Source organism: Hirundo rustica, chromosome 25 (genome assembly GCF_015227805.2).
Source record: "Hirundo rustica isolate bHirRus1 chromosome 25, bHirRus1.pri.v3, whole genome shotgun sequence".
Classification (NCBI taxonomy): Eukaryota; Metazoa; Chordata; class Aves; order Passeriformes; family Hirundinidae; genus Hirundo; species Hirundo rustica.
The window spans coordinates 2,662,912-2,687,457 of record NC_053474.1 but is presented as its reverse complement, the minus strand read 5'-3'; the positions used below and the strand labels follow the sequence as shown (position 1 = coordinate 2,687,457).

General features: G+C 50.6%; 1 protein-coding gene across 1 annotated transcript in view; it reads right to left on the bottom strand.

Moving 5' to 3' along the window:
• Positions 1-24,546, bottom strand: part of CSMD2 (CUB and Sushi multiple domains 2) — a 242,166-nt gene that overhangs the window by 203,360 nt on the left and 14,260 nt on the right. The window contains exon 3 of the mRNA XM_040085973.1: positions 13,400-13,616. Coding sequence (XP_039941907.1) covers positions 13,400-13,616 — 217 coding nt within the window. The remainder of the gene's footprint in view (positions 1-13,399; positions 13,617-24,546) is intronic.

Here is a 24,546-nt window from a genome sequence, read left to right as displayed (position 1 = left end):
AAAAAAAAAAAAAAAAAAAAATCCAGGAAATGCCTGGAGCAGCTTTAATAAAAGCAGAACCTGCTGATTTCTCTTCCCCTGATCACCCCACACCATCACTCAGGAGTTTGCTGGTGCAGCCTGGGCTTTTTTCATTACCCAGAGTGGATCTGCTCCCTCTGAACAGAGCTTTTTGCATCCTGGATTCTGCTCACAACCCCTGAGCTAAAAGGATCCCACTTTGCAGATGTTGCTTTTAATTCAGGGCAACACGAACATGTCCTTTACCTGTAAGGAAGAGCTGCTGTCCCCGAGGAGTCACGGGAATTAAGTGTTACCCGAAACAGCACTGCCCTGCAGCATTTATTGCAACACAACCGGTATTTTCTACTAACAGGGATTTAAAAGGGAAGTGCCTGTGCACGAGGGCATGAAATTGTCACCGGGTTTGTTCCACACGGACTGGAGAGACAATTTCCAGGGGAACCTCTAGAAACTGATAAACCCAACCAGATCTGCTCCTCAGAGGTTCCCTCTTCCCAGAGCCAGCAGAGCCTGGCAGTGCCAAACCCTGCTCCAAACCCTGCTCCAAACCCTGCTCCAAAATCTCCAAACCCTGCTCCAAACCCTGCTCCAAAATCTCCAAACCCTGCTCCAAAATCTCCAAACCCTGCTCCAAACCCTGCTCCAAACCCTGCTCCAAAATCTCCAAACCCTGCTCCAAAATCTCCAAACCCTGCTCCAAAATCTCCAAACCCTGCTCCAAACCCTGCTCCAAACCCTGCTCCAAACCCTGCTCCAGACCCTGCTGCTCCAAACCCTGCTCCAAAATCTCCTCCAAACCCTGCTCCAATCCCTGCTCCAAACCCTGCTCCAAACCCTGCTCCAAAATCTCCAAATCCTGCTCCAAACCCTGCTCCAGACCCTGCTGCTCCAAACTCTGCTCCAAAATCTCCTCCAAACCCTGCTCCAAACCCTTCTCCAATCCCTGCTCCAAACCCTGCTCGAAACTCTGCTGCTCCAGACCCTGCTTCTCCAAACCCTGCTCCAAATCCTGCTCCAAACCCTGCTGCTCCAAACCCTGCTCCAAAATCTTCTCGAATCCCTGCTCCAGACCCTGCTCCAGACCCTGCTCCAGACCCCACTCAATCCCCGCTCCAGACCCTGCTCCCCTGCACACCAAAAGCCTCTCTCCCCTCAGGACATCACACGTGGCTCCGGTGGCGCTGCTGAATCCAAGCTGAGTCCGGAGGAAGCAGGAAATGCTGCTTCCATCGGGAAAATACCCGGGCAGCACCTGCCACGCTCTGCCCCACAGCCCTCCCCAGGAAATCCTGCACTGGGAATGAGCCGGAGCTTCTCCTGCTTCCCACTAAAATCACAAGAAAAGCCACTTCTCCTCTAAAGCCTCCAGCCAATGCACACAGCTGAGGTTTTTTTCTCTTCCCTGACGTCCTTGTCCTGTCCAAGTGAGAGCCCAGGCAGCACCCCCTTGAAGGAACGATCATTTACCACGTCCACGTTCAAAACATCAGCTCTGCTGCTCCAAAGCTCCAGGACAGCCAGGACTGGCAGGAATCCCTGCTTGGTAACTGTTCTCCTGCCCCTCTCTCTAAATCTGCGGCCCAGAGAAATCTAAACCATGGGAATGGAGGACAGAACATGGAATCATTCCCCACCAAACAGCAATTCTGGCACCGCTGATCTTTAGGGCAGCAATCACAAAAAACACACACTAACAAGGCAAAAAAGCAGCAAACTCCATTCCTTGTTTTTATGGAGGTGAGGGCAGTAATAACAGCAGGAATAATCATATTCCATTCCTTCTGTACCTCTAGCCAAATGGATTATTGAGTGATTATCCCCTTAACGTGCTCGGAGCCAGCGCTGATTGTGTGAGGTTTGCAATGTGTTTTTCACTGGCTTAATTTTGCTCCTGCAGCGAGGAACCAAACGAAACCAGCGCCAGGAACGCCACTTGATAAGCTTGCCCTTGCAAAAAATCAATGTACCCAAACAAATCAACACAGAAATCCTCCGCTCTGTTTGCATCCCTCGCGCTCTGCTCCAGGTGTGCCACGGACGCTGCAAATCTTCCTGGTTTGGCTCCCAGTTTGCAGCAGGACAGAAAAATCTCTTTGGGGAGAGCAGAGGGCAGTGAGAACCCCCAACGGCCACGAGGCTCAGGTGGGACAGGATTGCAGAATCCCAGAATCCCAGGATCAGGAGGTTGGAAAAGCCCTCAAGTCCAACCTGTGCCCAATCCACACTTTGTCCCCAAGTGCCACCTCCAGGAATTCCTTGGGCACCTCCAGGGATGGGCTCTCCAAACCTCCCTGGGCACTTCCAAGGCCTGGCCACCCTTTCCATGCAGAAATTTTCCCTGATATCCAATTTAAACCTCTCCTGGTTCAACTGGAGGCCGTTCCCTCTCCTCCTGTCCCTGTTCCCGGAGCCTGACCCCCCTGGCTGTCCCCTCCTGTCAGGGAGTTGTGCAGAGTCGGAATTTCCCCCTGAGCCTCCTTTTCTCCAGGCTGAGCCCCTTTCCCAGCTCCCTCAGGAGCTCCCTGGAGCTCTGTTCCCTTCCCTGGACACGCTCCAGCCCCGGGGTGGATCCTCCCTGTGCGACAGCGCTGCCTGAGGTTGAACGCCAGCTGCCACCAGCAGTTTGTGCTCTGCCAGCAGCTGCCAAAGCAGGTGTGGCAGCGCTCCTCACCCACCCTCCCTGCGGGGGATATCTGCTGTTCATGGGCCACCCAGGCTCACCGAGACAATGCCATCATCCACTGGGAGATGCTGCACCCAGGGGAGGAGCCCGGCATTCCCACCGGGATCACACCTGGCATTCGGAGCACCAGCACAGCCTGTGTGCCCGGGATTGCCAGAGGAACACCGGAGCCATCTCAGCACCGCTGGAGCCTTCTGCAGGATCGTCTCTGCTCCAGCAGAACCACACCTGGCACTGCAGGAGGGCTGGATCGGGCTGTGACCAGCGCCCTGAGCAACAGGGGTCAGGTCCTGTTCTGACTCTCTCGGGGTTTTTTTGTACTACTGCATTTTTATTTTAATTTCCCAAGTAAAGAACCTAATTCTTACTCCCACATCTTTGCCTGAGAGCCCCTTCATTTCCAAACTATAATAATTCGGAGGGAGGGGTTTCCAATCTCTATCCCAAGGGAGGCTCCTGCCTTCCTTAGCAGACACCTGTCCTTCCAAAAGAAGACAACCACCGATGGAACACCGCCCCATGCAGCCCCGAAAGGAGCTGAGCCCCAGCCAGAGCCCCCCTGACTGCTCTGCTCAGCAGCTTCAAGCCACACCTGAACATTTCTTTTCCCCCCAAACCCCAACACCTGTCGAATTTGCCTTTTTCTGACCCAGAGATGGGGCAACTGAGAGGCGTTTTAAAAACTTCTATTCTATTTTCAGTCTCATGTGAAGGGTGGGACAGTAGAGGTTTTATAACTCACCAGAGAAGCCAAACAATTTCCTAATTCCAACACATTAAAAGCGTTTCTTGGCCTGTCACCTTTTGCCACGCAACGCTGCAAACGCCTTAAAAGCCAATCACCTAAAAACACCGCTCGTAATTTTAAAAATTTGAGAATTCTCTACAAATCCATTTCCAACAAACCCCCAGCCAGGACCCCCCAGCCCTGTCCCAGAGCCCCTCGGCTCCGTCTGTTGCACGTCATCCCGATCCCTCTGGATGCAGCACGAGCGTCCCGCTCGCGGTGACGCAGGCGCCCGTTCGGGACTGCAGGTGCCGTAATTAAAGCCCAGCCCATTATTTTTCTGGTAGGATGCCCACCATCAGCTCAGGCTGCAATCAAAACAGTTATTGCAGCTGGCAATCCGGCAGCCTTTAAAGCATAAATGGCTGGAGAAGCGTCTCAGAACATCTAATGAAAATGCACTGGATTGTATCATTTAACCCAGCATTAAATTACACCACCCCACAGCTCGGTGAGCTTTTCCTGCCTGTCATTTAAAGGCACCTATTAGGGGAAAATTTCCCGTCAAATGAGCCGCTCTCCTTGCTGTGTGCAGGGGAAATGACACCAGCCTGGCACCCCTGCACCATCCCGGGATAATGATCCTTCCAGGGCAGGCGTGAGGGAGCGGATCCTGCCCCTCTGCCCGGCTCTGGGAGGCACATCTGGGGTGCTTGTGCAGCTCTGAATCCCCAGGGCAGGAGCACAGGGAGCTCCTGGAGATGAGGAGGGGCCTGGGGCAGATCCCTGCCTGGGAAAGGCTGAGGGAGATGGGGCTGAGGAGGGGCCCTCAGCCCTGGGTGACCTCCTTCTCCTTCTCCTTCTCCTTCTCCTTCTCCTTCTCCTTCTCCTTCTCCTTCTCCTTCTCCTTCTCCTCCTTCCTCATCCTCCTCCTCCTGCCAGCCCCGGCTGATCCCCTCTGGCTGTACCCCAGGTGCTCAGCCTCTCTCCACATCTCATCCCTTCTCCCTCCCGCAGAACTTCCCCTGTTTCCAGTGGCTGTGGATAAAAGCCACACCTGAGGAGCCAGCTCGCTCTCTCCTGGCATTTCCTCAGGCTTGGCTGGCGCAGGAATTCCTACCCTCAGTGCCTCTGTTAGATTTTCCCTGTATTTATTAAAGAAAAACGCAATTACAGCGAGATGTCAGCTTTTTTTTTTTTTTTTCCCAGAGCACACGAACACGAAGGCTCTCATTAATCATCAATAAAACAAGCAGAGCATGATCTGAGAGCGCTCCCAGCTCCCAAAAGCTGCAGACACTTAAAAGGCAGCTCTGTCCGCCAGGCACAGCTCGCTGGTGTCACTGAGATAGTTGTCCTTTCATTTGGAGCCCTGCAAGGCTGAAATGATGCTCTGGACTTAAAAAAAAAAAAAAATAAAAAAATCAACCCTCAAACAGCTTAAAAGGATCCTGCAGTGACACAAGAACAGTTCCCAGCTGGATTTACCCAACCTGGTGGAGGGATTAGAACCCAGCAGCTTTTGTTTGGGCGTCAGGCACAGAACAAACACCTGCACAGGAGTGCTCCAAGCATCAGCAGCTCCTTGGATCTTCTCACATTCCACCAGCCAACCCCACACAGCCCACTTTACCCCATCCCAGCTGCTGGAGAATTGATTCCAAACTGACACAACCCGTTGGTTCTGATGTTCACTACTTCTTATCTTTCTCACCACGACAGTAACAAGCAAGGGGCAAAAATCCCCTTTAGTTTTTTCTGCTCCCGAACCTCTCACAGTGCCACAAACACCTCCAATTCTCCCAGGAATTTTATCTAGCGCAGCTCCCAGTCTCAGGAATCAGCTGCACTTCCCTCCCGTGCCCAAGCCAAGCACAATCCATCAAGGCCCAGGAGCCCTTTGCTTACCTCTGACACCGACAAAGCTTCATTAACCAACACGGGCTCGGGGGACAGTGACAGAGCTCATAAATCCCAGCCTGGATGGATTTCTCCACTTGTTTAAAGCAAGGTTTGGGTCAATTCCCACTAGAAAAGTGTTATTTATAGAGCCCAGAGCCGCCACAGCCAGCTCAGATATATGAGGCCTTCATGGCTCAGACTGGGGACAGGTACTGAGCATCAAATTTCAATAAATTTGATTTTCCATGCAATGCAATGGAGTGGGAAGGCCATGGAGTTGGATGTGATTTATTGTTTTTTTTCTCGCGTCCCTTCCACGCTCGTTTTTCCAGGATTTCCTGGGATTGCAGCGGGGTTTTGTCCCCCCTGCCCTGCTCAGGTGAGACCCCACCTGCAGAGCTGCCTCCAGCCCCGGGGTCCCAGCACAGGCAGGAGTGGGATTGGGGAAGGTGTCCCTGCCCATGGGGATGGAGCTGGAGGAGCTGAGCTGATTTAAATTCCCTTCCCACCCAAACCCTTCCACAACTCCAGGAAACCCAACTCTGGCACCTCTATTCTCGTTACGACAAACCAAGAGGAAGAAAAAGACAAATTCACAGGAAAGTTCATCAAATCTCAAATCCGAGCTGACATTCTGAGTAAACAAAGACAAGTTTGGAGACAACCCAAGCACGGCTCAGCGGCTTCAATTCAGAACTTGGCAGATTTGGGTTATTTCTGTCTTTCTTCAAAAAAAAAAAAAAAAAAAGGAAAAAAAAAAAAGTCACCAGGGGTGTGAAATTGAGTAAATGGGAAAAATAAGTTCTTGGAACCCCCTGGACATCACACGAGGTTTGTTTATTGCTGAACACAAGGCAAGTGGGGAACCAGGAGCACGTGTTGCCACAGTGGAGGTGTTGGGATCAGCCAGCAGCCCTGCAGTGCAGGAACCCAGTGTCCTGCAGCCTGGAGAACAGGCACAAACGTCTGCAACAGCCTGAAACACAAGGAGAGAGGGATGGAGAAGTTCTCAGGCCAGCAGCTCTCTGGGATTCTGGGATTTCACAGCTGGGAAAGCTGGTAAGGGATTTGCCCAGGGAGCAGGCAGGATTGATCCCTGCTCCTGGGAGGGATTCCCAGCACACCCCAGGGCTCTGCCTTGCCCCCACACCCTCTGCTGCACTGCCCACCCCATCCTGGCACCGAACCCCACAGAGGGCAGAGCCACCACCCTGCTCACTCATTCAAAGGGACACCATTACGGAAGGTTTGGTTCTGCATTAAGTCAAGAGACTTTTGGGACAGGTTCCTACAAGCCACCTCCTCATCACAGAGCAATTGGGCAACAACCCAGAACTCCCTGTGCTGCTCTCACCCTCCTCAGCCAGCCCTGTCCCTCCCAGAACAATCTGAAAGTGAGAAGCACCACGCCAGGGCCATGGGCTGGTTCAATTTCCCTCCTTTCACTGCTGAAAAGAAACCTCATCTCACTCCCTCTGACCCCCAAAAAACTCCCCACTGGGGCTGGAATTGTCATTCCTGCTCAGGAATGGAGGCAGCTGAGTCTGAAATGAGCGACTGGAGGTGGCTGTGACTGTGTCACTTTAAACAAATGAAAAAGATGATAAAAAGATTATAAACTCCAGAGAACGTCACTTAGTGGAGCAACCAGTTGAGTTTATCACGAGCCATCTCTGATAAGGAGGAGAGAGCCCTGAGAGCCACCTGAGGTTGGATTTACCTGCAGCCCTCGCTGCAGGGTTTGCAGGGCTCACAGCCCTCACCCGAACAGCTTCCCCAAAGGACAACCCAGCCATCAACTGGGGGGATCTGGGTCACACAGCAGCACAGGGACAATGCCAGAGACCATTGTCTCCTTCTCCCTCCATGCCAGGGACGATGCCAGAGCTCAATTCTCCCTCAATTCCACTCGGGCACGAGGCAGAAGAAGGGCTGAGTGTGCAGGCACTGCCACGTCCCTCCCCTCACCCTGGGAAAGCAGGAGGGGCTCGCACACTCAGCGGCTGAGCCACCACCAGCAGCCCGGCTGGACAAGGCTGCCTGAAACCTGCCTGGCCAAAGGTCAGCAATAAACCTGTCCAAAAAGAGCAGGACACAGCACAAGGCTGGAGAAAACAAACCATCCTGGGAGGTGCCTTCCGACCCCGAGCATTTCATGAACAACTCCTTCAGTGTGGAAATGGAAGGTGAAGGACACCACCATCTTCCCCAGAGTTTCCACGCACAATGTAAAGTTACCCCAAAAAACCCCTGCCTCACTCACCAACAGCAGCCAGGACTCGCAGATCCATCAAAAGCTGTTCCAGGGCAGAGTCTTAATTAAAATCCAGTAGATGCTGCCCAATTACAGAAAATCTTTCTACACTTAATCCACTTCACATACCTTAACTTAAAGCCAGGACCTGAAATCCCATCCCATTCCAGCCCCGCCATGGGTAGCATCACCTCCTGCTATCCCAGGTTGCTCCAAGCTGCCCTTGGACACTTCCAGGGGTTTGTCAGGCTTTACTGGGAGACTGTCCTTATAAACGTGGTTAATCAGCAGTTTGAGGGGAAAACAAAAACGATTTGGGGAAGAAAATATTATTTGAGTAAAACAGCAACACCTTCAGAGACCCCGCCTGTGTGTGCCACCTCACACCTGGGAGAGCAGAAGTGAGAGCAGGTCCCTGAACCCCTAAACCAGGACAAAACTGCTCCATCCCCATCTCTGAAGAGGCTGCCAAAATATCCGTGCCAAGCCTCCTCCTCAGCCTACAACATTCCACACGGTGCCAGGGAAAAAGCTCCCACTCTGATTGAATCAGCTGCTTTTATCACTCCTCCTGATGCACCCTCTGCTAATAAATATGGAAAAACTGAATCAAAATTGCAGAGCCCTGCTGCAGTTGCATTAACTCCATTACCTCTCCCAGACTTTCAGCTCCAGTTTCATCAATCATCCTGCAGACGGAGTTTAAACACTCAGCACTTCCTCGGAACAAAGCAGGGACTCTGCTGAAGGGTCCTGGAGCTGCTGGAGCAGCTCAAACACGGCTCTTCCCAGAGAGGAAAAACCCCAAATAAAGTGGATTTTATCCGACAAAGCAGAGAACATAAATTTCAGAGGGGTTTTGTTGTGTTTCTTTTCCCATGGAGTTAATGGGAAGCGACAAAAGACTCTGCTGAGGGGGAGAGGGAGGCAGGGCTCGGATGTTTACTAAAGGTGACAAAGGATTTAGCTGGCCCTCTGCTTTATTTATCCTTCTCCTTAGCAAAAAGAACTGTAGTCACCTTGGAGACGTGAGGCAGTGACAGAGGAATATGTCACTGGACCAGAGGTGACTCAACACAAACGCTCTGTGCATTCCCGGCTGACAAACGCTGTTTTTCCAGGAATTTCTTCAGCAGGGCAGAACCCCGGGGTGATGTTTCACCTCCGATTTGCATCTCTGCAAGCCACAGGAACACCGGGAGAACTCTGTCCTCGCCAGTTCCCTTCGTGCCTTCCTCTCCTCTCCTCCCTTTTGCCGTTTTTTAAGATCTAAAGCTTTGTGCCCTTGATTGGTAATTAAGTACAAGTCACCCAGGCTGCTTTTTCAAAGAGTAATTAAAAGGTTATCGAGAGGAACACAGCGAGGCGCAGGTAACTCCTGGTGCAGCTGTAATTAGGTCAGCCCGGAGACAACTCCGCTCCTATCGCCAGGATCGCATCGTTTCCGAGTCCAAACGAAACCCTTCAACTTTCCCTCAGTTCAACACGGCCCGAGACGCAGGCTTGAATCGCTCACGCAGCAGATTGGTGCCAATCCTCCTCCTCGCTCTGCTCAGGGAGGAAGGATGAGGGTCTGGAAGCGACTTGAGGAGACGCCGTGAGACGTGGGAGCCGCGAGGGAAGCGGGGCCCAGGGTCGCTCTGCTCCGCGCAGAACCCCACGGCAAACCTTCCCCCGGACCCTGCACGCTCCGCAGGCACGGGAATTCCTGCAAAATCCTCCTCACAACGGGCAGGTTCCTCCCAGCTGCGTCAATAAACACCTCCGAGGCTCTGGGAGTTGTTTTTCTCGGGATGCGCAGAAAACAAACGTTTTCTCGGGCAAATAAACTCGGCAGGGCCAAAATATTTTGTTGGAACAGGGAAGAGACCGGAGGACGAAGCAATTCCCTGCCCACAGCAGGCGGGAAGGGAAGCCCAAGGGTTGGAAGAGCCTGAGAAACCCCAGCACTGCTCAGCACTTTTACAAGTGAGGAGTCTCCGCTGGTAGAAACATCCCATGTGCCATCCCCTGGGCTTCCCAATGTAGTTTTGAACGTCTCTGGAAGGGGAAAGAAATAAAAAATCTGATTTTCTAAGCTGACCACTTCCATTTGGAGTGTAAATTCACCAGGTCTCACAGGGAAAACAGAATTGGGGAGCTACAACCACCGACTCACGGGGAGACTGTAAATGTGTTTTCCCCAGATCTGAGTACAAGCCCGAAGCTTCTAATCAGGGAGTCTGCAAGTGATTGAAGATTCTCACATTAAAAGGGTCCGGCAAATTATCAGCAGATGAAGAAGCTGGGGCAAGGCACGTGGTTCTGTCATTGCCCACTCTGGGGATGTCAGGGAACATGAGCCTGGCACAAAGAGGTGATGCCTTAACTTTTATCTTTGCTGCGTTTCAGGTTCTGCGCTGCCCAGGCGCAGCTCTGAGCTCACACTCAGGGTCACTCAGCTCTCTGCACACAGCAGCGACACAAAACAAATCCTGCTCCTGCTGCACACCAAGGACAAATGGGACAAGTGTTCAGCCCCAAAGCACAAACAGCGGTGGCTGGAGGGAGAAAACAGGGATGGGACTGGAGAACCTGGAGCTGGAACTGGACAATGAAACCCCAATGTGCAAATGGAACAAAACTTATAAAAGTGTGAGGCCTCGTGACCGTTTGTCCATTTTGTGTCCATTTTGGGTCCACCTGGGGTGTAGCCCTGGCCAGGCTCTTGTCCTGTCCAAGGTGGATCCTAAAGGCCTTTCAATAAATATCTGCTTTATTCTCCAGCTCTGTCCAGTCCCTGTTCCAGCTCAGCTTTCCCAAGGCGGTGCAGAGAGTCTCCCAAATCCCGCACCAATCCCAGAGCCATAAATAACCCCAAGAATTCCAGCTGCAGTCAGGTCTGTGCTGAGCTCCTGAGCCCAGCAGGGTGGGAAGGCAATCAGGAGGGAAATCTGATTGGAGCGACCTCGGAACAATGACACAATCACGAGGCACAATGGGAGCTGGGAAAAGACTGTTCTGGAATAACTGCAGGGCTCCACGGGACTCCCTGATCCCACAGCAGCTGGGAGCTTGAAGGAAGAGCATTGGGAAGGTCTGGTCTGGTGTGATGAGCTCAAGGAGAAGTCCTGGACAGGAACTGATGTCCCTCATCAAGGAAGAGAACACTGCAGCCACCACAGCCCTCAGGTTTCACAGAAAATTCCCCTACAGCGGCTCCTGCTGGAAAAGCCAGGAGCTGGGAAAATTTCTAGTGGACAAGGAGGAATGGGTTCCAACTGAAAAAAGGGAATTTTAGGTTATATACACGGAAAAAATCCTTCCCTGTGAGGGCTGGGAGGCCGTGGCACAGGCTGCCCAGAAAAGCTGTGGCTGTCCCCGCCCTGAAGTGTCCAAGGCCAGGTTGGAGGAAGCTGGGATGGTGGGAGGTGTCCCTGCCCATGGCAGAGGATGGAATGAGGTGGAATTTTAAGCTCCCTTCCAACCCAACCCATTCCAGGATTCTAAAAACCCGACAATTCGAGAGAAGCTGAAATAGCAAAGACTTGGAAACGAGCTCGGATTTTAGCAAACAAAGCAAAGTCATGGCACTGAGAGATGACAACAGCCCTGGATGTCTAAATTAAGGCACTGAAACCCATTTAATATTCACGTCCTCATCACAAACACGCAATGCAAATTCCCTAATATCCAGTAAAGCTGTTTATTAGCAAATGCCTCATTGGATTAGGGCTGCTCTTATTCTATTAGGGAACCTTCACACCACATTAAATTGCAAGACAAGAGGGCGTTTGCCAGCACACGATGAACACAACATTAACCCCTTCCCAGGAAATCCTGGAATGGTCTGGGTTGGGAGGGACCCGAAACGCATCGGGGATGCTCAGAAATACAAGCTGGAGAGGGGAAGAAGCAGAGAAATCCAGTTGTCCCTTCTTTTCCCCTTGCTCACAGCTCATTTTGGGTGAGCTCTGATGAGTGACACATGGCCATCCATCTTCAGGGCTGCGCCTCGGTGATGAATTGAGAGCATTTGGAAAGCAGGCAGGAAAAAGAAAGCAGAATTGATGGCCAGGAGAAGAGAAAAAAGGGAGAAAGAGGGAGAAAACAAAGTAACCCAGTGTTAGGCAACAGTTAAAAGAGTTTAATGAGGTGAGATTGATGCACCAGAAATAATACCTGGGATCTCCTGAGGTGGAAGGGACCCACAAGGATCAGGGGACATCCCAACAACCCCACCCTGTGCATCAGAGCGTTGCCCAAACACTAAAACTGGTGAACAAAGAGACGAGACATGAAACAGACATGAAAGGAGCCAACTCCAGGTTTAGAAGTTACTAATACAGAAATGTCCAAGGGAAGACAGCAAATGTCCGAGGGAAGACAGCAAATGTCCACCCTGCAGGAGTTCACCTTTTACTTGGCTAAGCCCTAAGTGCTCTCAGACCTCTAGAAATCCCCCTCTTTATTTTCCCCCTTTATTTCACTCCCCTGCCCTAAATACTCCATTTCCTGAACTCCTCATCAGAGCTGGAACGTTCCCAGGAGGCTTTTGCTGCTGGTTCCACCCCTCAGCTCACATTCAGCTGCCCAAGCTGCACCTGAACTTCTCCAGGGATGCAGAGGAGGGACCTTTTCTGTCTCCTCACCTGTGTGCAGGGCCACAGATCCCCAGGGCAGAGCCCCAGCTCGGATTTTCTGCTGGTTTTATTCACAACCAGAATATTCCTGGGAGTATTTCAGCGCAGCATTAACTTCTCACCACACAAACTTTTCCCCAGCTGGATTTTCCCCCCAATTTCCCACCTTTCCATTATCCCCAAAGCAAAGCACTGAACCTCCTGATTAAAACGCCGAGGTCCCATAATTAAAGTGATTCTCAAGCACAGTTGCCAAATGAGGAGATGATTTATTTGCATAACTGAAATAATCTACATAAAGAGCTGATTTCCACCGGGGTGCAGCTCAGATGTTCCACCCGGGTTCAGACAAGACACCGAGGTCAACGGGTTTTGTCCTGAACTCGAGTCATTTGAAGGAAAACCGATTTCCAGAGCTCCAGCATTCTCGCCAAGGGATTCAGAGCCTGGATGCTGCCACTGCTCCAGGAGTTTTTGAAAGCCTCACTGCCAGGCTGGAGCTGCCACCAGCACCTCCAGTCAGTCGTGTGCCCAGCTGAGAGGGCTGAGATCACGACGGCTCCACAGCTGACACCTCCCGGAGCATCTGCTGCCACGGCCACACATCAAAATCAGCCTCCCACAAAGCTTCCTGTAACACTGACCCACGGAGACACATCAAAATCAGCCTCCCACAAAACTTCCTTTAACTCATTTGAGAAGCCACGGGGAATTTTCCTACTAAACCGGATTCCTGAACGCTTCTTACCCCCGGAGATCCGACAGATGGGAGGGAATGCAGTCTGGCTGCTGGGTGGACTGGGAGATAAGGAATAGCCCAGATTTTGGGGGAACACCCACAAAGGTTTTGGCAGAGCTATCACTGAACCCCCACAGCCCAGCTTCCCACTCCGGGAGTCTCGTTTGGACTGAGGGAAAGCTCTCTGCACATTAGCTCCGCTTCCCTCCTGCTCCATTTGCTAATTAACTCCTCTGGATGTCTAGGATGAGTCCTGATAAATCATTACTGTCAGGCGTTCAGAGAAACATTTCAAGCCTTATCAGAGATAAGAAATCAAAACAACTGTAAGAATTGCTCATGGAGAAACGCTCCCAGTTTGTTGCAGCATAAACATCCAGGGCCAGATTGAATCCCAGCGGCAGGAAGGGGAACATCTTTATAGACATCACTGGAATGAACACTGTACCTCGTTCTCAGGTTCCCCTGCTGAGGCAGCCCATCGTAGATGGATAACACATCAAAATCTTCCTCTAATGCAAAGGACTGGAAAACAAGCTGTATCCTGTTCTGCTCCTCGGCAGTGATTGTCCACGTGCAGTTTGCATAATTGGGGTATCCGTAGGGAAAGCCTGGGCTCTGTATTGTCCCGTTTGGGCCCTGCAATGTGTGACTGCAGTTCTGGGCTGGCGAGAGAAAAGACAAAAGCACAAAGTCAGAGGGTGTCAGGTGAACAGAGGATGTCCTCACCATCCCAACACAGCACACAGGGCTCTTCCCACCACTTTTTTTTTTTTTTTCTTTCTTTTTGTGACCCGAGAAACAGAGAAAAGCAAAATCCGAGGGTGAAGCTTTGGTCTCCTCCCCGCAGGGATGCGGAGCCCAAACCACCAGACACGTCCTGGGCTCTGCTCCCAGCAGCTGCGAGCACAGCTGGATTCACAGCTGCTGCCTGGCCCTGGGGACAGCTCCTTCCTCAGCCACCCTTCCCCAGCCCACCACCAAAGCCAGCGTTCTCCCATCACACCCCGTGCATTTGGGATTTCACCTGTGCCAGGTGCCAGGCCCTGCTGGGTCACACAGCAGCACAGGGACAGTGCCAGAGACCATTGTCTCCTTCTCCCTCCATTCCAGGGACAATGCCAGAGCTCAATTCCCCCTCAATTCCACCCGGGCACGAGGCAGAAGAAGGGCTGAGTGTGCAGGCACTGCCACGTCCCTCCCCTCACCCTGGGAAAGCAGGAGGGGCTCGCACACTCAGCGGCTGAGCCACCACCAGCAGCCCGGCTGGACAAGGCTGCCTGAAACCTGCCTGGCCAAAGGTCAGCAATAAACCTGTCCAAAAAGAGCAGGACACAGCACAAGGCTGGAGCAAACAAACCATCCTGGGAGGTGCCTTCCGACCCTGAGCATTTCGTGATTCTGGGAACGGAGCGCTGGAAGGAGAAAGCAGCAGCAGCAGCACTCCCTGTTAGATCTGATGGGGGGACACAGGGAAGGAATCACTGGCCAGAGCCTGCCTTGGAGCTGCTGGCTGCTCTCGGTTCTGAAAGGTTTGTGCTCCTCATTGTGCCTCAACGCACAGAACATCTTCCATCGGAGGAGCTGCTGCAAAGCTGCATCTTCTGAGAACAAAACCCCCTCCTGTGACACAAGTGAAACACCCAAAACCTCCCTCAGTGCACTTCCCCTGCCCAGGGCAGCACCTGCATCCCAAAGATAAAGACCCACAATGTATATTTATGGGATAAATGACATTTCCTTCTCTCTGGGGACACATGTACGTGAATGCGTTTTGGGAACAGCCTAAAGGACAAATTCCCTTCAGTTGTTTTCCTCTCCCTCCACTGCTGCTGCACCTGGCTGAACTGGGAGGCACAAAAAATTCACTCCAAACTGGTCCAACCCTCGCTGCCATAGTGGAAGAATTCCTCCACACAAAGCCAAATTCCAGACAGCTGGAAGGGTCAATCTCATGGCCCAAAAGCTGAGTTTCACCTTTATCCTCCGAGTTGCTCGCCCCTGCCTCTGCTCCAGCTTTTCCCACCCATGCTGCCTTGTTTACCCTGCTGATGGGGACAACAGAGGCTTTCAAGTTAAAAATGCATTAGAGTAAAAATTACTTCTTTGATTTCCCCTTGCCTTTTTTTTTTTTTCCCCTTTTTTTTTTTCAAAGGCAGCAAAGGCATTTGCACTTCTGAGTGCCAAGCAGCCACAGGTACAGAACTGCAGAGTGGTGCTCATTAAAGCCAATTATAATTAGATTGACCTACTTTGGGTGCAAAAAAAAAAAAACCAAAAACGCTTCGTGGAACTTCTCCCCGCAAGACGGAGTTCTCGGTTTTATGAATCTAAAGCGGCCCATCCCATTTACCACCCGGGGAATCTTTTTGTAGCACGTTTATCTGATCAATGAGAGGCAGGACAGCCCCGCAATCCACCAGGGATGAAAGGGAGGGAGGAACAGCATTCCTTGACTGGAGTATTTTGCATTTCTGTCGCACCTGGCAGCTGCCTCTCTCAGGGTTTTTTGTCGCTCCATAAGAGAGTGATCCACCTCCCTCCTCCACTTGGGCTCCATTTACTTCGTGGAGTTCACTGGAAGAGCCATTTGCTCAGCGCCAGAAAGCTGCACAGGAGTGGGAATATTCCTGTGATCACAGAGGAGTAAAATGGAGCCCGGTTTGGTTCAAGAACCGAAGATCCACGAGCTCGGCTCTCCGACTCAATGGAATCCTTTCTCCAGCCACAGCGACGCTCGACAGGCAGCGGGGGGATATTGAACCGTCCCTCCTGCTCGTCTTTATTTTAATCTGAAGCCCATCAGAACAATTTAAGGCAAATGGGGAATTAAAGAGGCCGTATCTCTCCATTTCCTGACGGTGTAAAAGCTACCAAGGCTGCACGAAGCTCAGGAAATAAATTCAAGGTCAGAGACACCACGTTCCAAACACTTCCAAGGTCATAGGGAAGCTCCAAAACCCACAAAACTCAGCCCAGCCTTCCACAGCCAGGGCCTGTGCCACAAATGGACATAAATCTATCTGAAAGAGCAAATAAATAATAGAAAAATAAGACAGAGTTTTATGATGCAGCCAATCAATCTGCTGAAATATTTGCATGTTCACGACGTTGACCCAGAGGTGCTCCCGGGCACAGATAAAAGAAAATTGCTTATTGCAAACAAAGAGAAGCTTTGCAAAAGCTGCCAAACTGGGCAGTAATATATTCTGTAATAGCTGTAATAGCAGGGAACTTCATTTATATTGGACATTGCTGGAAAAAGTCATCAGGCACAGAAAGAAATCCGGGAAGCTGAGGGAATTTATGTGTTCTATCATTTGCTTCCAGGTCTGAGTTAGTTCAGCTCATCCTTGACTGACAAAACCTTATCTAAAATTCAAAATTTCTCCTGTGAAGATTGCAGAAACAATTCCCTTTATCCCTTTGGCCCAGGAGCACAAGTAAGTAGAAAGATATGAAAGGGCAGCGCCGGTGCCTGCGCCGGGAAGTTCCAGATGGATTTGGGGTTGATAGAGGACAATTCTCCCAAATTCTCCCAAAATTTCTGGCACCTTCTTCCATACCCAAAGCCTGACACGAGGCACCTTCAACTCCTCACCCAGAGATGAGAATGCTGCATCATCCACACCCCAGCTCAGGGGTGTTCCTGGGGATATTCCAGCTCCTCATCTCCTTTCCGTGGGCTCACATTCCCGAGGGTGGGCTCATCACAGGGATGGGTTTGTGGGCACTTGTCCCATTTGTGACGGAGGGAAAAGAGAGCTGAGCCCAGGCTGGGCTCTGCCAGCACCTCCTCCCAATTCTGGAGAGTGGTTTGTTGGGAGTGCAGCCCTGAAATGAATCCCTCAGCGCTCTTCTACTGCAGCGGCTTCCGACAGGGACAGCGGAGTCCCCGCAGCTGGCACTGCCCAGAGCCTTCCTCCAAAGGGATGCCGACCCCAGGGCAAGGAAAAACCACGACCCAAGGAATCACAGCATCCTTTAGGCTGGAAAAGACCTCCAGAATCATTGAGTCCTTTAAGAAAACCCACGGCACTTGGGGAAAACATCTTTATCTGGGACACCACCGATGATAATTCACTGATGGTGACCCAATTTTTCAATTTTTTCACACCTTGGTTTAACCAACTGAACCAAGTCCCCACTTCCAACAGCTCTTTTGTGCAACAGGCACTCTCTGAATAATCCCCAGACTAACTGGCTTCACCCTGGGCTCCTCACGAGGGAGATGATGGGATATTTACCCTGCAATACTCTCGCAGCAGAACTGAACCACGGGCTGCCCACAGCAGTTTGTAACACACAGTTTTATCCACAGGGTACAAAACTTAACGTGACCAGACACTGCAGCGAAAAATAAGTATCAGCTGAGCAGAGGAGAGCTCCAAACCCCCTCAGGCTTCGCTGTGGGGCTGCCATGAAGAGAAAGGAGCAGGAGCAGGAACAACATCCTTGTGCTGCAAACCAGAGCTCTTTTGACAGGACGAGCTCCAGGAGTGGAGCCAGAGGCTCGTGGGAGGTTTAGTCCCACTGTAAATCCAAAGTCATCTCGACACACGAGCCAGGACCATGCTGGTGCCAGTCACTGCAGATTTAGAGCGGCCCTAAAGCAGCAGGGCTCTGGGGCAGCACCAGCATCGCTAGGGGACATGAATGGATACTCACAGAACCCGACTCCGAGAAGAAGGCTGAAGAAAAAACTCTATTATTTACTAAGACCTCGCTTATATAGATTCTGAGCAATGAGCAGGGACTGGAAAATGAGGTTACCACCTCTCCATCCCACTGCCCAGGCCAGAAGTCGATCGGTGCTCCTCATCAGAAAGGAATGTAAAATGTTTATGGTACGAACGTGAGAACTCAGCTACAGAACTGCAAACATCTCACAAAGCTCACAGAATGTGGCAACACGCCAGCTCACCCCGGGCACTGCATCTGCTGCTACCCGATGTCCTCAGTGTCCCAGAGGTGGCAGAGGTGACAGCCACTGCACAGTGACCAAACCCTCCTGGTTATGTGCATGAAAAACAGGAGATTCAACCCCTGAAGAACACTCAAAGCAACAGGATTTCGTTATTCCCTTCAAATAAGCCACACTTCGGGCCAGGGATGAGCTGCCCTGGCTGCTGCTCCCTCCCAGCCCCTGCCGGATGGGGAATTCCAGCAGCTCCAGGCTGAGATAAGCTCCAACATCCAAAACGTGTCACTACAAACCTCCCCCGAGCTGTCAGGAGGTAAACAACAATAACAAACAAAGACATTGTCTGACGTGACAAGTGCAAAGGAAATGAGTGGGAAAAAAAATCATCTTCCACCTACTTGCAATTCCTTAAACTGAAATCCCAGGCCAGATCCAGGGTGGTGTAAACCAAGGAAGAATTGTAGCTGTTGGTTTGCACCAGGTTATTATCCAAGGAAGCAATGCTTGGAGAGAGAGGGAGACTGAATTTATCTCTGAAGTGCTTCCTGAAATACAAGTCGCTGCACTTTGTTCCTCAGCAGAAACAAAATCTAATTTAGCAAACGCTGATGCATGGTCACTGCACAATTCCGTGGGAACAAATATCAAATCATGCACAGTGCCTTGCTCTCAGCAGCATCATTTATGGAGGATCCACGGCTGCCTCCTCCCTAATGCAGCACTTTGGGGTTTTGCCATTTGCTGTAGTTACTGTTGCTCACACAGAAATGTTGTTATTCCGTGTTGTTCTACAGCCCATTCCACCAAACGCCAGCCCCTGAGCCTCCAGCTCCCTCCCCAGCGACAGCAGAGGAGCTTTGTGAGGCAGCAGGCAGGAGTGTGGCACTGACAGCGCTCTCGGAGACTCCTCGGTCTGTCCAGGACAAATATCCAGACTTACCTGGATAAATACCCAGATAAATATCCAGGGTTGTACAGAGCCCCCCCGAGCTTTCTGCAGGCACAGCAAGCCAGCCAATTCCTCTGGCTCCTGGCTGGACCCCACCCAATCACTTGTGTGTCTGTCCTGCGACAAAAGTGACTTTATTTTGTGCCTTCTGCATGAGAACAGGGGACATCCACAGATTTCCACAGGGCTCTAAGGTACCTTGGCTGGCGGAGTTCAGACATTCATATCCCAAAAACCCCAAGCTGATAAAAACCCCTGAATGCCCCAGGAAGAGAACCATGCTTTAAACACTTTTAAAAATCAAATTAAGCAGCCCCGGTTGATAAGGCTTTTAAACACAACCCCAGGTTTCTGCCCTCTCCACTTCTCGACAAATCCACTTCTTGGTCCAGATGTTCCACATTTCAAGTCTGGTCCCTGTGGCACTGCAGCAGCTTCAGATTCAGGTGAAGTCATGGAGCTGTGCCACATCCACAGAATCCAGCACAGGCTGGGCTGCAAAACTCCCGGCAAAGCTCCCAGAGCCCCGCACACCCCGGCAGGGTTCCACTCCCAGCTCCCCTGGGCTGTGCAGGGCAGTGGCAGAAAGCTGCTGGGGCTGTCCAAGGAAGCCTGAAGGTCAGGGGATAAAGCAGCAGGCTCTGGAAGCCTTGGAAAAGCGGCAGCAGGAAGGTTCATCCCAAATTACCATTCCAGAGGCAGCCGGGGCCGCGGCACCGCCGCTGGTGCTCTGACGTGTCCGGGCTCAGTTGCTAAGCAGAGGCACACAGGGAGCAGCTCCAGAGCTTCCTGACAGGGCTTGGGAGAGGAAAGGAGAGGGAGAAACCCGCCTGGGTTCATAAATACACAGAAATTTCTGTGTGTGCTGAGCCATCGGTGAAGCGTTCGGCGATGTCACGCACAAGGCAGCGTCCGCCGCGGTCATAAAGGCACGGATTATTTCCTTCCCCTCCTTTGCAACGCTCCTGCCTCTGGGTTTCAGCAGCTCCAGCTGTTTGGGGCTTTCTGCTGAAGCCCTGGGAAGTGGTGTGGAAGGAGCAGCAGGAGACACAAGGAAAGAACTGCTGCAACCAGCCCAGAGCCATCACTCCTGTCCACCAGACTTAAACACCCAGTTTGAACCTGAATTTGAACCTAAATTCAGCCCAGGGCAGCTCAGCTACAGAGATGAGCCTGACAGGAGTGTTTTAAGCCAAGCCAGAGGCTGCAGCTGTGTCCAGGACACAGGAGCAGAGCAACCCATCCATGTGTTTGGAATCAAGGATTTTATCAAGATGCCAAAAACCAACCACCCCCAGGATGTGCAGGAAGCTTCTTAAACAGCAACGGTGGAAATTCAGGATAAAGCCACAAACTGGGGGCATTTCTTTCCAAACCAACATTACTTGTTTCACACTTCTCCCCATCCTGTTTCACCTGGCCTGGATGTATTTAGAGAGGATAAATTGATCCCTTTCCTGTTTTCCAAGCCACGTAAGCGCTGTGCTTTCACTCCTCCAGGATTCACCTCTGATCATCCTCGGAATTCTCATCCCGCCTGGAATTCTTCTGTGCCAAGGACATCAAACCACCTCAGTGATTCCTACAAAGGTTCCTCAACACCTCATGAAAATTTCTGTCACCTCTTCCTCATCTCTGCTGGAAAACCCTTTGGAGCTGTCTACACACACACCCACCGAAGCTTCCGTCATTCACAATCCAGAAAATCCCGGGATTTTTTTCAAGATTGCTCTTGGATTTCTCAAGAGCTGTTTCAAGACTCCCTGACTTTCACATTCCAAACAAACCTGAACAAAAGAGTATTCCCAATGCTTCCCACACTTACTAACACTCATTAACCACGGAAAGCAATTACCTGTGCAGAACGTCCCCAGCTGCACAATCCCTGCTGGAACCAGGAATCCTGGGCACACCAAGCATCGCTTGGAATCATTTGCTCAGCTCCAGGAAGAGCCACAGTTATCCCAATATTCAGCCAGAACGGCCTCTTCTCCAGGGGTATCACTTCCTTCCTTCCAAACTCTCCCTTTCAGAATTGTCTCTTCATCAATTCCGGCCGTTCCCTCAGCGCCGCCACTCCTCTCCACGGCTTTGTCAGCGGAATAATAAAACCAGGCACTTGTGGAACTATTTTCCATCTCCAGAGCACTCCACAGGCATTAACCAATTAGTGCAGATCCTGGTGTGAGGAACAGCCCCACTGGGAATTCCCAGCACTTCCCTTGGTGGCCTCTCAGCTCCTCCAGTGCCCTTGGATTCAATCACAGAATTGCTGAATGCTCTGGCTGGGAAAGGACCTCAAAGCTCCTCTCCTCTGCCCTTTTCCTGTCAAACCAAGAGCTACCCTCGAGAAAAATACGCTTGAAGAAGTGGTTAAGGCCACAAGATGGAAGCTGGGAGCCTCTGACTGACCCTGGAATCACGGGGAGGTGTCAGAGACCAGACCTTTGTGACGAACGCCACAAAACCAAAGCCAAGTTCACAAATCCTTTTCAAAGGAACTTCAGAGCCCCAGGTTTACAAATATTTTGTAACCCAAGACCTGCAGGGAGGTGCTCTGGAGTCTTCCTGACCCCACCTGAGCTGTGCAGCCACATCTCCCTTATAAACCCCACCCTGGGCAAGTCTCCACTTATTTTGGCATCTAAATATCCTTGAAAATCTTGCCCTGGGAGTCTGAGCTTCAATTAAACTGTTCAGCCCGATTCCAAACCTTCTGACAATTTTACTCTTATTTTCTCTCCAACATGAACACAGTGAAGATTTCATTTTTTCTCACCTCCACTGCAGATATCTTTAAAAATGACACAGATCATCTCAACCCCCAATTGAAACTAAACTCAGAAAACAGAAGGTAATTTGATGAAAAACTTTTTACCCAGCGTCTGCAAATGGACTTCCACTCGTGTGCAGCATTTTTTACTCAGTCTCATTTACGAGGTGCTAATTATTATCGCCAAAACAAATTTTTCAATTTGTATTTCAATTATTTTGCAGTAAAATAATATTTGCATTTAAATGGTTTATCCAGGGGGCTCAAAGGCATTTTCGTCTTGGGAGTCAGGATTATCTCAAAAGAGAAAACAAAAACTGAAGAAGGTGAAGTAAGGTTCAAGGTGAAATCCATCCCAAGTCACAGTGGAGCCAAAATTAAGGAATTCCTCATGAAAATCTCTCGTCATTGGTCTCCCCCTGTCACCAAACCCAGTCACCATGGAACACTTAAACCCACCTCGAATTCCCTTTGCCACTGGAGCTCTGCGCCCAGCTGTAAAGTTCAATGTTCCCTCAAGGCCCAAGGGAGACCTTGGGCTCCAAATCCCATCTCCCTAAGAATTCCCAAGCCCTTGGAATTCTCACAATATCAACAATCCCATCCCTTCCCTGATGGAGAGCTGATGGTTTAAAGGGAGCACAGTGGGGAGAGCTCCTTCACAAGTAGATCTGCACCGAGCTCTGGGGGAGTTCCAAGGGGGTTTCGGATTCTAACTTAGATTTTCCTCATCGATTCATGAACCAGGTTGTGTTTTCAGGCATTTTTTACTCCCTAAAAGCCCAGAAGTTACACGAGTCCCCTTTTTGGTGCTCGCAGGGACAGGGACCCAGAGAAGCTCTGCAGCAGCCAAAACAGAAGAAACCAGTTCATCCACTGCCATCCCCAGCATCTCACACCTCCAGATCTGAAATAAATTAAAAATACCACTCGGAACAAGCAGAGACTCCACTTATTAAAAGCCCTTCACTCTTGCACCACCGTTCTCATCTCCCCACGCTCTGCAAAGTGAAATGTTCTGCGTGTTTACAAGTGCTCTGAGGTCTTCCAACAAACCCCTCTGCCAGGCAATTGTGTTACAGCAGCTCACACTTGTGTGATTGGATTTGAATTACAAAAAGAGCCCAACAGAAAGCAATTTCTCCTGGGAATTTTTGTTAGGGTATAAATCCAATTTTTACTTGATTCCGTTAACAGCACTTTCATATTCACTTCCTTTAAGTATTGCAGCACTTGATATTTATTACCTAATGCCTCCTTGTCACCTTGAGCAATCAATGAAAGTCACCTGGAGTTGACAGTACAGAGGAAAGTTAATAAATAAAAGTTAATAATTCACTTCACCCAATGAGCCAAAAAAAACAAGCTCATCACATGCCCCAAAGAATAATAGCTACAAAAGACTCCTACCCGATTATCTGGGGAGTGAAACATTTCAATTACACTGAATTTTTCAGTCCATTTAGACGTGAGTTTCCCCATTTACAATGGCAAAAGCTCGATTATTATTTCAGGGAATCACGGAATGGTTTGGAAGGGACGTTAAAGCTCAGCCGTGGGCACCGAGAGCTGGGAGCTCTGTTCAACAAGCAACGTCCCTCTGTCCAAGCAGAATTTGGTAACTGATGGATGCTCTGATAGCCCAAACCCAGATTGTTTTGCTCTGTTTCCACCCAATTTAGAAAAGCTCTTGTGCCAGGCACTGATTTTCCAGGACTTTTACGATTTCTGCCTCCGGTGACCTCTCCACCTCTGTATAACCACCGGAGAGACCCAGAACCCCCTCCCATTAACATTACATTGCGTTTTATTTTTCTCTCGCCTCCTCCATCCATTTAAAACCTCATTTTCACCCACAGACATATTCCACTTCATCTTAGTTTTCAATCCCCAAAGCAGATCAATACCTTTCCTCTTCAATCTACATAGCTCTCAATCAAGGAGCTAACAGGGGGTGAATTGAATCGACTTGTACGTTCAAATTGGGGATTTTTTTGTCAAAAGTCTCATCTGTTAACTGCATTGCACGGAAGAAAAGGCAAAAAAACTCCCCATAAGAGCCCTCAGCATTGGATTCCTGGGCAAAAAATAAAAAAAAAAAAAGAAAAGGTCATCATTTGTTCTCTAATTTAAGATTGGGAAGTGCTCCCAGGAGGAACAAATGACAGAGCCTACCCAAAGGCAGCAGTTCAAATCCAGCAAAATGAACTTGCTCTTTTTAAATAAAATCAGTTAATTCAGTAGGAAGAAGTGCAGGTGTTCACCAGGAGATGACAACAGCAGGGGCCTTGCAGGGTTGGTTTTTCTACCTTTAAATCTTGCCCAAGGTCAGAACCAGCTCTGCCTGTGCCACTGGAGCAGGGCCCTGGGTGAGGGAGACACCAGGGCAAAGATAAAAACAGGATCCTGGAATGGTTTGGGTTGGCAGAGACCTTTAATCTCATCCAATCTCACACCTCCCACTACCCCAGGGTGCTCCAAGCCTCATCCAGCCTGGCCTTGGACACTTGCAGGGATCCTGGGGCAGCCACAGCTTCTCTGGGAATTCCATCCCAGCCCCTGGCCACCCTCCCAGGGAAGGATTTCTCCCTTCATGATCAAGTTCAATGAACTTCACTCCAAACCCACCCTGGGTTTTGTCTCTGGGCTCTACTGACAGCACAGGGACAATCCCACACCTTGTTCCCTCAGCACAGGAGCTCTGATGGGGCTTTTGAAAACAGATTTTCATTAAAGCCCCCACCAAAGTAGAGAAATTCCATCCCAGCCGCTTTAACACTCTTCGAAGAGCTGCGGAATTTGCAGGACAGGACAGCAGAGCCTGCAGAGAGGGAAGTGGAGCCCTCAGAGAGGGCAGATTGTCCTTCTGGTCAGTCCAGGGCTGCTGCCTTCAGAGCTGCTGCAGGACACCACCCTGGGAAGGAAAAGCTCAACATTGGTGATGTCTTC